This window comes from Vanrija pseudolonga, chromosome 1 (genome assembly GCF_020906515.1).
Source record: "Vanrija pseudolonga chromosome 1, complete sequence".
Lineage (NCBI taxonomy): Eukaryota > Fungi > Basidiomycota > Tremellomycetes > Trichosporonales > Trichosporonaceae > Vanrija > Vanrija pseudolonga.
In genome coordinates this window covers 4,131,003-4,144,505 of record NC_085849.1, presented here as the reverse complement: position 1 = coordinate 4,144,505, position 13,503 = coordinate 4,131,003, and the positions used below count along the sequence as shown (strand labels likewise).

General features: G+C 63.1%; 7 protein-coding genes across 7 annotated transcripts; all 7 read left to right on the top strand.

Moving 5' to 3' along the window:
* Positions 1-454: 454 nt before the first annotated feature.
* On the top strand, positions 455-1,887 carry LOC62_01G001552 (uncharacterized protein; the record flags this gene model as incomplete). The annotated part of the gene is made up of 3 exons (XM_062768048.1): positions 455-475; positions 536-709; positions 733-1,887. 3 exons carry the CDS (start codon positions 455-457, stop codon positions 1,885-1,887), a joined length of 1,350 nt encoding a protein of 449 aa, XP_062624032.1.
* A 411-nt stretch (positions 1,888-2,298) lies between these two features.
* On the top strand, positions 2,299-3,674 carry LOC62_01G001551 (uncharacterized protein; the record flags this gene model as incomplete). The annotated part of the gene is made up of 3 exons (XM_062768047.1): positions 2,299-2,313; positions 2,374-3,131; positions 3,155-3,674. 3 exons carry the CDS (start codon positions 2,299-2,301, stop codon positions 3,672-3,674), a joined length of 1,293 nt encoding a protein of 430 aa, XP_062624031.1.
* A 175-nt stretch (positions 3,675-3,849) lies between these two features.
* Positions 3,850-5,461, top strand: LOC62_01G001550 (uncharacterized protein; the record flags this gene model as incomplete). The annotated part of the gene is made up of 2 exons (XM_062768046.1): positions 3,850-4,014; positions 4,052-5,461. The coding sequence occupies 2 exons, from the start codon at positions 3,850-3,852 to the stop codon at positions 5,459-5,461; spliced, it is 1,575 nt and encodes a 524-aa protein (XP_062624030.1).
* Positions 5,462-6,925: 1,464 nt separating this feature from the next.
* LOC62_01G001549 (uncharacterized protein) lies at positions 6,926-9,322 on the top strand (the record flags this gene model as incomplete). The annotated part of the gene is made up of 1 exon (XM_062768045.1): positions 6,926-9,322. The coding sequence occupies one exon, from the start codon at positions 6,926-6,928 to the stop codon at positions 9,320-9,322; it is 2,397 nt and encodes a 798-aa protein (XP_062624029.1).
* A 382-nt stretch (positions 9,323-9,704) lies between these two features.
* On the top strand, positions 9,705-10,365 carry LOC62_01G001548 (uncharacterized protein; the record flags this gene model as incomplete). The annotated part of the gene is made up of 3 exons (XM_062768044.1): positions 9,705-9,919; positions 9,974-10,089; positions 10,130-10,365. 3 exons carry the CDS (start codon positions 9,705-9,707, stop codon positions 10,363-10,365), a joined length of 567 nt encoding a protein of 188 aa, XP_062624028.1.
* Positions 10,366-10,916: 551 nt separating this feature from the next.
* LOC62_01G001547 (uncharacterized protein) lies at positions 10,917-11,644 on the top strand (the record flags this gene model as incomplete). Its single annotated transcript, XM_062768043.1, has 4 exons — positions 10,917-11,298; positions 11,337-11,468; positions 11,501-11,547; positions 11,582-11,644. The coding sequence occupies 4 exons, from the start codon at positions 10,917-10,919 to the stop codon at positions 11,642-11,644; spliced, it is 624 nt and encodes a 207-aa protein (XP_062624027.1).
* An 848-nt stretch (positions 11,645-12,492) lies between these two features.
* LOC62_01G001546 (uncharacterized protein) lies at positions 12,493-13,475 on the top strand. The gene is made up of 5 exons (XM_062768042.1): positions 12,493-12,845; positions 12,886-13,031; positions 13,064-13,195; positions 13,236-13,282; positions 13,318-13,475. The coding sequence occupies exons 1-5, from the start codon at positions 12,619-12,621 to the stop codon at positions 13,384-13,386; spliced, it is 621 nt and encodes a 206-aa protein (XP_062624026.1). The 5' UTR covers positions 12,493-12,618; the 3' UTR covers positions 13,387-13,475.
* The last annotated feature ends 28 nt before the right edge of the window (positions 13,476-13,503 follow it).

The following is a 13,503-nucleotide window of genomic DNA, read 5'->3' as shown; positions in this document are numbered from 1 at the left end:
TAAAGACGACCCGACGATGGCTACGCTCATCTTCAGCGTGTTTGCTGTGCTCCGCGGCGTGGGAAACCTTACCTCTGCCCCAGTGTCCACTGCCCTCCTCAAGTCGGACGTGTTCAAGGGCAAGGCGGCGGGAGCGTACGGCAAGACCAACTTTGTGGGTGCCGCGGCGTTCGGGAGATGATGCTGATGCCTGGGTAGGGTGCCATGCTGGTGTACACTGCCACTGTCGTCTTCGCTGGTGGTTTCTTTGGTTTGCTGTTTCCAAAGTAAAAGCGAGAGGGCGTCGCCGATCGTCGATCTCGTCGATGGCAAGGCGTTGCGTCGCCACGTCGCCACACTGTGCACACGGCATCTTGCCTAGCTTGCCTATCCTTTATCCCAACTCATCTCATTCCATTTTCCTTCCTCATCCCCTCAGCATATCATCATAAAACCACTGGTTGCCACATCGCCCATGCACATTCTCGAGATAATGGTGAGCTCGAAAAAAAAAACGCTTCTGAGTCGACCCGCGACCCAGCTCAAACCCCACCAGCCTCCGCGCCCACCCCCTCTCCCGTCCTCGCAGCACCTGCTTCTCCAGCAGCCCCACATAGTCGACCTCATCGTTGACTTCCTCCCCAAGCGTTCCCACAAGCGCACGCTGGTGGCCCTCCTTCGCAGCTGCTACCCGCTGCAGGACGCCGCCGCCAAGCGGCTCTACCACTCGGTCATCCTCTACGACGACCACAGGACTTCCTCAGGTTCTTCGCGGGTTCCGACGTTGGCACGGGCAAGACGAGGTCGTTCTGCGGCTGGCTCGACGACAAGCGTAGCCGCGACCGCTGCCAGTGGAACGAGGCGAGGGACAAGCAGCCGAAGGTCACTATCATCAGGTCCAGTGCTCTCGACCCGCTGCCGCAGAAGTCGTACGCTTTCCTCTTCAACGAGGACGCGGTCAGCGCCCCTCCCACGCACGATGCCGTTGACGAGCCTGATGCGCCCAGCGAGGGTTGCGATCGTGGCGATCACAACACCCCTACGCCCGCCCCAGGCAACACCAAGGCCGGCCTTCTCGCCTACGTCAAAGTTATCACCATGAGCTCGCACCACCGCTGCATGTGCGAGCACTTCGGCCCCGTCGTCTCGCCACTGCTCTCGGGTCTCGAAGTGATTCGGATCGCCAATTCGTTCAGCGTTTCGCTGTTCAATCTGGACGACCCGTGCGACAGCGACCAGTCATGCCCGCTCTTCACGGGCCTCGTGGCCCCGAAGCTTGTTTTCCGCAATCTCGACGGCCAGGGCCTTCCGCTGCCACAGTTCGACGAGCGCAAGGAACAGTGGCCTACCGAGCTCCGTGAACCCTTCAAGAACTGCCGCTGGACCGCCAGCCGGCACATCAAGACTGTGGTGCTCTTCCTCCCCACCAACGGGCGTTGCTACCACGCAACCAACCTCGCCCACATTGGTAGGTTCTTCCCCGCCGCTACCGAGATCAAGGTCGTCCTGTACGAGCACTGGGAGGACTACGAGGAAGAGGAGGAGATAGGGTTCATGTTCCACGGTCCTATCCCCGTCACCCCCGACGACATTGTGCACCCGATCCAGCAGATCCTCAAGCACACCTCGGCCGCAGTGACGGTCTATGGCCTCGACAGGGTCGACTATGCGAAGAGGGGGGAGATTGTCACCCAGTATCTCCACCGTGCGCCGGACCCTTGGGCTCTCCGCCCCGTGCATCTCATTGTCATCAATGAAGTCCGGACGGGCATGGTGTTCAACGCGCTTACGACTGGCAAGATGGAGGACATGGGCTGGGGTAGCCGCCTCACGCTCAAGACGATCAGCAAGTACAAGAAGGACAAGGACACGGCCGAGCACCATGCCGAGCTCACCCCTGCTCTGTAGGCAAGCTCGTACGGAAGCTCGTACGGAAGATTGTGTACACACTCTGGAGGCATCGCCTACCTTGTATATAGCATATCATCATTGTGGCGGCGGAGTGGCGGTGGCGAAGGTGCGAAGATCCCACCCAGCATGCAAACATCACCAGTGCCGCTGTCACCGCAGCAACGATGCTAACGCCTCGTGGTGATAGCACCGAGACCTCTGCATTCGTGGAGGTACCACGTCCTTGTCAGCTCCACCAGGTGATACAGAGGGCATTGAGGGCGTAGCGACGATCCCACCCTTCCTCCTTCACTAGCTAGCACCGCGTCAACCAACACTGTCATCTCCAGCACTTCCTCTCTACCACTCCACCGCTCCACCACTTCATTCAACATCAAACTCAACATTCAGCTTGACGGTCAACCAAGGATGGTGAGCTGCCCTGTGAGATGCAAGCTGACCCACCCCCAGGCGCCACACGCACCCGCGATACCCTCCTCGCAGCACCTGCTCCTGCAGCAAGACCACATAGTGGACCGCATCCTCGACTTCCTCCCCCAGCCGACACTCGTCACCTGCCTCCGCACGGCCGAGCCACTGCAGTACGCGTCCGCGCGGCGCCTCTACCACACCGTCACGCTGGACAGCAACAAGCGCATCGCCAAGTTCTTCCACGGCGTGCACGTCGGCTTTGGAGCGAAGAGCAAGGTTGAGTGTAACCTCCTCAGCAGCCCACACAAGGGCGCGCAGTGCCAGCGCCTCAAGAAGATGCCCAAGGTCGAGCTCGTGCGGCCCAGCCTGCGCGCGCCTCCTCCGCTCAAGTCTTACGAGTTTCTGTACAACGAGGCGTATAACCGCCCCAACGGAATCGACCCTGTCGGCCCTCTTCCTGCGCATTACAAAGGCCACAACAACACCAAGAGGGCCTCGTCGTCCAGGCGCAACACCAAGGCCCCCTTCCTCGCCCTAGTCAAGGTCCTCACCATTGGCGGGCACCACCTCTGCACCTGCGCGCACTACGGCCCGCTCGTCGTCCCGCTGCTGTCCAACATCCAAGTCCTGCGCATCACGGCCAACTTCGACTCGCTCTTCGCCCTCAACCCCGTGTGCGACGGCGCCGTGTCGTGCCCGCTCATGACGGCGATCAAGACGCCCAAGATCGTCTTTCGCAACCTCGACGGGCAGGGCCTCCCGCTCCCTCAGTTCAACGCGTACCACGAGCGCTGGAAGCCCAAGCTGTATGCCCCGCTCAAGAAGTGCCAGTGGACCGCGAGCGCCCACATAGCGGAGGTGGTCCTCTTCTTCCCTACCCACGCGCGGCGCTACGGCGCCCCAACCTTGTGCATGTCGCCAAGTTCTTCCCGAACGCAGAGCACATCAAGGTCGTCTTCTGGGAGACGTGGCAGGGCTGGACGGCCGCAGACGACACGTTTGTCAAGTTCCATGCGCAGCTCGCCCTCGTGCCCGACGACGTCGTGTTCCCCATCCAGCAGATCCTCGCGCACACCAGCGCCCAGGTCACGCTCTGGGGCCTCAGCCACGTCCAGTTTGCGCCCCTTGGCGACGTGTCCGACTTTTACCACTCGGGCAACATGGCCCCCGAGATGTACCGCATGGTCTGGGCCGAGATCCAGAGCGGCATCGCGTTCGATGTGCTCGCTGGCAGGCGCGCCGTCGAGGATAACGGCTGGCTCAACCGCGTCGTGTCCTTCTGCCTCAACCACTACCTCGAGTACAAGGACATGCGGTTCGGCGAGCTCGAAGGCGTGGTGTGTAACTGTGGACACGCTCACCCCGAGATCTAGGTCTTGCGTGCTGTAGACACAGACCATACTATCGTGGCGGAGGGGGGAAACGGTGTGGCGGTGGCCATAGGATTCATGCAAACGTCGTCTGTGCCATCCTGCTGCGGGTGCATCAACATCGCTCTGTTTGACAACTGCAGATGCTTTGAAGAACACGCCAACATATCAACTACCCATGGACGAGGGCACAGAGGGCACAGAGGGCGCAGGGGCGAGCTTGCCATCCAGCCGACGACAAGAGCTCTCCACGCGTCTTTTTACTCGATGGCTCCCTTCCTCACTTCTTCCTCTCAACCACAAGACCAACACACCAAACCATATATACAACAAAGCCAAGATGGTGAGCTGTCTGGGCGTTGCGTTCCAGCTGACCCCAGCCCGCCCGCCCACCCCCGATCCAGTCGGCGCAGCACCTCCTCCTGCAGCAAGAGCACCTCGTCGACCGCATCCTCGACCTCGTCCCGAAGCGCGTCGCCAAGCGCACGTTTCTCAGCCTCTTGCGCACCTGCTATCCCCTACAGCATGCGGCCGCGAAGCGCCTGTATCACACCGTGGCGCTCGAGAACGACGCCGACATCGCCGCCTTCTTCCGCGGCGTCGAGGTCGGCACCCCCGCCGGCAGCATGAAGTGCAAGTGGCTCACCTCGAAGGGCAAGAGGAGCTGCGAGCACCTCACGTCCCGCCCGCCGGTCACTATCCTCATGCCTAACTTGCTCCTTCCGCCCGTGAAGAATAGCTACGAGTTCCTCTATGCCGAGGCGCGCGGCGACAAGCCCAAGGGCAAGAATGGCCAGCACGCCGCGCCTGCCACGCACGGGCCTTCCCCGGATGACGACCCGGCGGACGAGTGGATCGACGTGCCGCCCTCGCCTTCGCCGAACGCGCGCAACACCAAGGCCCCGCTCCTCGAGCACGTCAAGCTCCTCACCATCGGCGACCACCACATGTGCTCGTGCGCGCACTATGGACCGCTAGTCGCGCCGCTGCTCAACCTCCAAGTCCTGCGCATCACGTCTAACTTTGACAACTACTTCCAGCTCATCCCGCCGTGCGACGGCACAGCGTCGTGCCCGCTCATGACTGGCGTGCGCGCGACCAAGCTCGTCATTCGCAATCTGGACGGGTACGGCCTTCCCCTTCCGCAGTTCAACCTCTTCTTCGGGCCGTGGAAGGCCGAGCTGCGCGCGCCGCTGGCGAGCTGTACCTGGCCTGCTGCGGAGCACATCGACACGCTCGTCCTCGTCTTCCCACACCACGCGCGCAGGTACTGCGCCACCAACCTCGTGCGCATCGGGCAGTACTTCCCCAACGTCCCGCACATCAAGATCGTCTTCTGGAACCAGTGGGAGGGATACACGGACGACGACTACCTCTTTGCGCAGCTGCATGCGCACGTGCCCGCCCGCGCCGAGGACATGGTCTACCCGATCCAGCAGATCCTCGCGCACACCAGCGCCGAGGTGACGGTGTGCGGGCTCGACGACGTCGAGTGGGCGCACGACGGCGACCTTCTGGCCCTGCTCAAGGTCCTTGCACCTGACATCGACCTTCGGACGCTCAACGACGCGAGCCTGTACAAGTTCTTCGAGACCGAGATCACCACCGCCAGCCTGTTCACCCGCAAGGCGACCGGCGCGGTCGGTACAACCAAGAACTGGGCCGCGCGCGTCAAGTTCATCGGGGCTGTCGCGTATGTGCGCGACACGGCCGCCCGCCGCGGCGAGCTCAAGCCCACGCTCGAGGAGGTCAAGCCGGTGTGGAATATTGACGGGAGCGTGGTCATCTAGCGTGGCCAAGATGCCACAGTGTACAAACAGCCCATATCGAGAAGGAGTTGCCCAGCGACGAGAAGGAACTATGCAGCCATCATCCGTGTGATGCTTGTGCCCACCCAACATGGATCTCGCGCGCGTCGCTTTGGCATCAAGGCCCAAAAGTGCCTATCCCAGATGCCGGCTCGCGGGAATCGGCAGGCAGACGTGCCCCCCGCGCGCCACTGTCGCGAGAGCACCGCCACGCGTGCCGGGTGGGCGCTGACGACGGGGGTGAGGCTCGGGAAGGGTGTGTTCCGGCTTCGATGTGTAAGGTGGTGGGTGTGCCATGGTCCCCTTGGTGCAGGGAGGGGTACTGTACTCACAACTAGGTGTGGCGCTCAACTGACCCGACTCACCCACTCACGTCAACAGAAGTCGTCACAGAACACGGGAACGCGTCGCTAGGCAATAATGGCCTTACGCAATGCGTGTGTCACCGCGCGTCAGACGAAGAGGGGAAGGTTTCGACACGAGTGCCTGGTCGTCGCGGGGTGACTTTCCCGGAGGCACCACCCCTTGAGGCGGTGTTGTTTTCTGGTGCAGATGACATGGCTGTTGTGCTTGAAAGAGATGCGAACGAGGTGGGCAAGCAAGGAGCTCTTGCGAGGGGGAGTGCGGGTGCGGGCAGGGGTAAAGCACGCACGCCTGTGAAGGAAGAAGGAGAAAGAAGAGTGACTGGTGGCACACCCAGGTGGCGTGTAGATCTCGGCGGCATGCGAGACAACTCTATTGCCTGGTATGGAGGAGAGCGGGAGATCGACGAGACAACAAGCATCTCTTGCTCGACCCAGCGCCGTCAGCGCTACTCGACAAGCCAGCACGCCGGAAGCCTTCCCCTCGCGCGGCACGGCCAAACTCTCCTCTTGTTACGGGCGAGGAGGCACGCGCTGCCTGGCCCGAGGTGAACGTTTCTGCGGGTCACATGCCGATGGCTAGTGTTGTCGACAGCACGCTTGTCCAAGACACAAGTTCACCGACCGACATTGACGCCAACGCAACGCGCCGAACGTATGTGCGCTTCACAGATGACCATGACGAGAGCAATGCCGAGAAAACGCCACACCGTGCATGCTCCACCCCACACACCACCCTGTTTTCTCCACCATCGCCCGGATACTAATCAGCTGACTCTGCCATCGGCGACGTCCCCGCGCCGTCTTGCCAGTCACGACTGCCCACATTCTTTCCCCGAGGCACGGCTCGGGAACTTGCAACGGCTGTTCGAACAGTGCCAAGCCTTCGAGAATGGCGAGGCGGTGCATCTTGGCTTCCGTGTTTACGCTCCTCCTGGAAACCGTTCCTCTGTCACACGTTCGGGACGGGAGCGAGTTGAGTGCGTTGACGACGGATGACGGAGGGGGCCGGTCCGGTTCGTGGCACCTCGAGCGCATATAAGCCGACTCTGGTGTGTGGCTTACTCGACACCCATCGAGCAACATGAAGCCGTTCGCACTTGCAGCTCTGCTCGCGGCGCTCTCCGCAAGCAACGCATTCACCGTACACCCCGGCACTACGGGGCCGGCGTCCAGCCCCAACTCGTACATCGTCTCGCGGCCCGTGTCCACGCCGGTCCAGTGCGTGACGGCCACGCCCAAGCCGACGCCGACTACGACGACGTCCGTCGACCTGTCGGGCACGCAGGTCCAGCCGCCTGCGTACACTGCGCCGCCGGTCAACCCCGAGACGGTAAAGCGCGCCGCGACGGCCGCGTTCGCCAAGCAGCGCAAGGACAAGAGCCTCCCCGCGCTCGAGTGGGACGACAGCCTCGCGTCGGCCGCGCAGGGCACGAGCCCCGACCTCTGTCTCTACGGCTACAAGGCCGCGGCGAACCAGGTCGACCAGGTCGACCCCGCGACCAAGGGCCAGAACTGGGTCATTGATGACCAGCTCGCGCGCCTCATCCAGCGTGAGAAGACGGGAGCACTCGTCGCCGACGCCAAGGTCACCAAGTTTGGATGCTACCTCGGCCTCTGTGCGCCGGGGACAGCAATCGACCACCTCCAGGGTGTGTCCCTGTCGTGCCGCTTCGGGCCGGCAGAGGACGTGCCGACCCCGTCGACATCGACGACCACGGCCCCGACCCCGTCGGACACGGACGTTGCGCTCCCCGCGTACTCGGAGGTACCTGTCGCCCCCGACGCGGTCCAGACTGCAGTGCTGAAGGCGTTCGCCACGCGCCGCGGCGACCAGAACCTCCCCGCGCTCGAGTGGGACGTCGGGCTCAGCGGCGACGCGCAGTACGAGAACCCGCGCGTGTGCTCCTCCAACTCGTGGTACAAGGCGCCCGCGAACCAGGTGTTCGTCGTCGACCCAGCGTATGCCGGCCAGACATGGGACATTGACGCCCAAGTCGCCCGCCTCATCGAGAAGCCCGCCACGACCAACCTCGTCCTCGACGAAAAGTACACCAAGATCGGCTGCTCGCTCAACCTCTGTGCGGCCGGCAGCCCGTTCGAGTTCCGCCAGTCCGTGTCCCTCCAGTGTGCGTTTGGCCCGAAGCAGGACACGCCGACGACGACCACGAGCGCCAAGCAGCCGTGCGGCACCTGCCCCCAGGCGGATGTGCTCACCGTGGTGCCGGTCACGCGCGACCAGATCAAGGCGGCGGTGATCCCCGCGTCGGACGAGCAGCGCAAGGGCGGTAACCTCCCCGTCGCGGCATGGGACGACGGCCTCGCCAACACGGCCGAGCAGGTCGCCAAGCGCTGCGGCCTCGGAGACGCGACAAACTACATTGCCAACTCCAAGATCGCCGAGGCCAAGGACAGCACCGACTACGACGTCGCGGGCGAGTTCAAGGCGTCGCTCGCGCGCAACAACGGGGGTGACAAGCCGCCCCAGAAGGCCAACAACGTGCGGATTGGCTGTGCCGTCGCCCTGTGCTCCGCTGGCGTCGGCAACCTCGTCGACCACCTCCAGTCGGTCTACCTCGTCTGCCAGTACGGCGAGGCGGGCCCGACGACGACCACGAGCGCACAGCAGCCGTGCGGTACCTGCCCCCAGGCGGACGTTCTCACCAAGCCCCCCGGTACGCGCGAGGAGCTCCGCAACGCCGTCGTGCCCGTGTCCGACGAGCAGCGCCGCGCGGGCAACCTCGCCGTCGCTGCTTGGGACGATGGGCTCGCGTCCACTGCCGATGCTATCGCGAAGAAGTGCCAGCGCGACTACGACGCCGACAAGACCAACCTCATCTACCACACCAAGATTGCGTCCGCGTCCGACGAGAACGGGTACCCCTTCGCGGACGAGTTCAAGGGCGCACTGGAGCGGTTCAACAAGAGCGACGACGCGCCCCAGAAGGCGGGTAACGTGCGCTTTGGCTGTGCGGTCGGTATCTGCTCGGCGGGCACCATCATCGACCACCTCCAGGCCGTGTACCTAGTGTGCAAGTACGGCGAGCAGGGCCCGACGACGACGACGAGCGCGCAGCAGCCGTGCGGCACGTGCCCGCAGCCCGACGTGCTGCACACCCCGCCGCTCACCGACCAGCAGGTGAAGGACGCGATCGTCCCGCTGGCCGACGCGCAGCGCAAGGGCGCCAACCTGCCCGCGCTGGCGTGGGACGACGCGCTTGTCGCCGAGGCCAAGAAGCAGTCGTGCCGCTACAGCTCCGAGGGCCAGATCATCGCCACGTCGCGTATCGCCAAGCCCGAGCTCGCGAACAACTACGACGTCGCGGCCGACTGGAACGACGCGATCAGCCGCAACAAGGCTGAGGACAAGCCGCCCCAGAAGGCGAGCAACACCAAGATTGGCTGCGCGCTCACCCTCTGCTCGGCCGGTGCTCCCATCGACCACCTTCAGGCGGTCGTCTTCGCGTGTGCTTTCAGCTAGAAGGTAGCGCGGACACTGTTATAGGACAATGAAGAAATGTTCAAGTCGCAGTCGGTGCCGAGTGCCACGGCCAACTTGTCGGGTGACCGACCGACCCACTAATCTCGCTGTCTTGGCATTGACGTCACTCATTTTCCATGGCGCTTAAACAAACCTTGTTCGCACAGAGGCGGGCACATTAGGCAACGATGAGACGAGACAAGGTTGACAACGCCGAGATCATGTGCACGTAGCATCGCTGAAACGCACCTTGACGGAGTGGGACGTCGTGGTCGGGAGGTGTGAGGCTGGCCACCCCAGTGGAGTACAAAAGGAAGAGGCATCCCAAGCTGAAGCTGGCCTCCTCAACGTTCTCACCCCAGCTTCCCCCATCCCCAGCAATATGCGCCTCCTCGCCCTCGCCCTGCCGCTCGTGGCTGCCTCATCAGCCCTCGCCAGCACCATCTCTGAGCTCGACAAGCGCTACGTGACCCAAGAGGGCAGCTTCATGCCCTCTTGGGCGGGCGAGGGGTACGGCGCGCTGGGCGTCACGGCCCAGTTCGCCTGCTGCGGGCTGTACAACTACTCTGAGATTCCGAGCGGCCAGCCTATTCGAATGTGGGTAGTCAGCTCATCTTGGGAAGATGCTGCAGGCTGACGTACCGCCCCCAGCGCAAAGATCCAGGCGCCAAAGTTCTTCTTCCCCACCTTCTCAGAGTGGGCGGGCAAGCCGAGCCTTATCGGCCTCGGGGGCCCGCGCAAGCTGCACTGCATGGACGTGGGCGAGTGTAAGTGGCTCAGATGATAACGGCGCTGACCTCGCCCCAGCCCCGCGCGACGGCACCACCGTCCGCCTGCAGGACTGCGATATCAACAAACGTGGCCAGCGGTGGCGTATCCTCCTCAACACGTACGACGGGGGCAAGGGCAAGGTGCGGCTTGCGGACACTGATCTCTGCTTTGACGTCCCGGACGGCAACTCGACCAACAACCTCCAGGTGTGGACGTGCTACAAGTGGAATAAAAACCAGGACTTCACGTTTTCGTACCATAAGAAGCAGTAGGGCGGCGATGGAGCCGTCGGACACTCGTGTAGTGAAAGGACAATGAATCAGTGCCAGCCTGCAGGAGGGCGGACTGCAGGGGGATCTGCTGGAATCGGATAACGTCACTGGAAGTGTCACTGGGAGTGTCACTGGCCGTCATTTGGCTCTTGTCGTCGGTTCAAGCAGCAGGCGCTATTACTCTGGTCCTCTCCACTTCGGATTGCAATGTATTGACGGGCATTAGGTGTCCGTTAGTGGAGTACGAGCCAGTAGTGCAGCGGCGAGGCGATGCAACGGACAAGTGGGCCGCCTCGTGACTTGTTGATGCGGGCAAACTTACGCCGCCGTCGTGGGCAAAAACAAATAAGTACGAGCTTATCATCCCGTGGCGGCGAGTGACCCCCGGTGATGCCATCCGAGTGGGCCAGCGGAGTGGGTTCTGCGCATCGGTGCAGGTGACGGTGTGGCATGTGGTGCATTGCCGCCTACCGTATATCTCCTCGACGCTGAAGTGGCAAGGACGAAGGGCGCTTGGTTCGCTTCGTCCCACACACCCCAACCCCAGCAGCATGTACCTCCTCGCCACTCTCCTCCTCATCGCCACAGCCACCCTCGCCGCGCCCGCCCCAGCCGAGCCGGCCTCGACGGCCGTCCAGACCGGCTCCTTCACCTTCGGCTGGGGCACGGACAACGACGGCGGACTAATCGGCACCGGCGCGCAGTTCGGGCCAGGCATGTACAACTACACCAAGCTGCCTCCCGGCACCATCATCTACCCGTGCGTAAGCCCACACTCGGCCACCGCTCACATGCCCAGGGGCATCTCTGCGCCCAAGTTCTTCTACCCCGCGCGCGCGACCACCGCGGGCCAGGCGACGCCGATCACAGTGAACGACTTTGGCCCGCGGCCGGGCAATGACTCCAACGTGCACTGTGTCGATGCCGGGCGTCGTGAGTGGCATGTTGTGGACGTGGCTGATAGCACACAGGCCCGGGGAACGGCGCCAAGCTCGGGCTGCAGCCGTGTAATGGCTCGTCGGGGCAGAAGTGGCTCATCAAGCTGCCTGGCAAGGTGCCCGAGAACACAGCCCTCAACGGCAAGGTCCAGCTGGCGAACACTAGTGCGTGGTCGCCTGGAGTGGAGCTGACGCAGACCTCTGCTGGGACGTCACGGACGGCGACAGGAAGAAGCCGATGCAGGTGAGTCGGGGTGGGAGCTGGCTGCTGACGACAGGTGTGGACGTGCTACCCTGGCAACAAGAACCAGGAGTTCGGCGTGTTCTATACCCATGGTTAGGCTGGGCCATGTGGTAACAAGGACAATGACAGATGGAAGGACACTGTGTAGGACAATGAACAGGTTGTGCAGTACCCCCCACGCCGCCCCTCAGGGCCAGGCGCACGCGACTGACTTCATGTCTCACACCTCGTCATAACCAACCCCCACTGCCCACTCAGCACCTCGTTCCCCGGACTCGACCCGCTAGCACAGCCGTTAAAACGCCTTAATTTCGCAATTACAGGCGGCTGGTGTTCGAGCCCCGGCGCCGACCAAAACTCATCGACCTGACCGCCAGACACGGCTGCACCCGCACGGCGCGGGTGGCTGCCCAGAGGATGACCCTCTGGAGCGCATGGCGGCGGGAGTTGCGGTCGGGGCCGGGCGGCCCCCCACCCTCCATGCAATAGAGAGGGGGCGGGGGAGCGAGGCAACTCTTTTCGCGTGTGCTGGTGTTGATGGTGGGACACGGCGCGCGCAGAGAAGCCAGAGTCGGTGGCGGTTGCTTGACGTCCTTATCGCACGGCCAGAGGAGCATCTTGCGGCCCACTGTGATCTGCACGCTGCTCTCTCCGCCTTGCGCGACATGCACACTTACCAGCGGGCATTTAGGTGTCCGTTGGTGGAGCATGCGTGTTGGTGCGACGGCGAGGCGATGCAGCGGGCGAGTTGGCCGCTGGCGCTGGCGCGTGACGCGGCGACGTGGGCAGAAGTGTCTGTGAGCTTATCCGTCCCCGTGGCGGTGGTGGATCGTTGAGTGGCCTGCTTCCACTTCCATGCCTCGAGGCCTCCATTCCTTCGATGATCATATATGAGTGGGCCCATGGATCGACAGAAATGGCTTCGGAGCAGGTGGCATGGTTGAGTGTACATGTACCACCTGTCGTTGCGCCACCCCGTATAAGTCTCGCCCGTGACGCCCATCCTCCTCCGCCAGGCTCTTGCCACCACTCACTCGCTCTTACACCCCACCCTCAACTCCACCACCCAGCATGAACCTCCTCAGCCTCGCCCTCCTGGCCACCACAGCAGTACTCGCTGCACCTGCCCCCGCCCCCGCCCCCGCCGCAGCCCAAACCGACTCCACTGCCGTCCAAACAGGCACATTCTACCTCTCCTGGCGGAACGACGCGAACGGCGGCCCGATCGGCACGGGCGCGCAGTTCGGACCAGGCATGTACAACTACACCAAGATCACGGACGGGACGGGCATCTACCCGTGCGTCTTCGCTGCCAATTGGCCGTACTTACACCCCCAGCGGCATCTCGGCGCCCAAGTTCTTCTACGAGACCCACGCCAACACGTCCGGCACGGCGACCGAGGTCACGCTGTACGACTACGGCCTTCCGCGCCCCGCGGTGGGGTGGAACGTGCACTGTGTCGACGCTGGGAGTCGGGGGTTGGGTGTGGGGACAGAGGCAGCGCTGATGACCCAGGCCCGGGGAACGGCGCGCGCCTCTCCCTCCAGCCATGCACTGGTGCCGCGGGACAGAAGTGGCTGATCAAGTATCCCGGCACGCTGGCCGACAACGGGGCCGCGACGGGCAAGGTGCAGCTTGCGAACACTAGTGGGTTGTGGGTGCGAGGTAGTGGGCTGACTGGCGTCAGACCTTTGCTGGGATGTCACGGACGGCGATCGGACCAAGGGGATGCAGGTGGGTCGTGTGGGCCGAGTACTAGCTGATGATAGGTCTGGACATGCTACCCCGATAACCCGAACCAGAAGATCGGCATCTTCTACACTGCGTTCAAGTGGTAGTAGGGCGTCGCATGCAGTCACAGCCATGGACGCGGCGGACAATATTGTAACGGACATTATGGACAATGTGATGCGAGCAGAACTCGGCCAAGATGTCATTTATGAGCCGCGCTTGTT

Excerpts from the sequence above, each read along its gene's own strand:
- LOC62_01G001546 (XM_062768042.1), top strand. The coding sequence starts at position 12,619 with ATGAACCTCCTCAGCCTCGCCCTCCTGGCCACCACAGCAGTACTCGCT. Across the intron at positions 12,846-12,885 it reads GACGGGACGGGCATCTACCC|CGGCATCTCGGCGCCCAAGT; the intron begins GTGCGTCTTCGC and ends TTACACCCCCAG. Across the intron at positions 13,283-13,317 it reads ATCGGACCAAGGGGATGCAG|GTCTGGACATGCTACCCCGA; the intron begins GTGGGTCGTGTG and ends AGCTGATGATAG.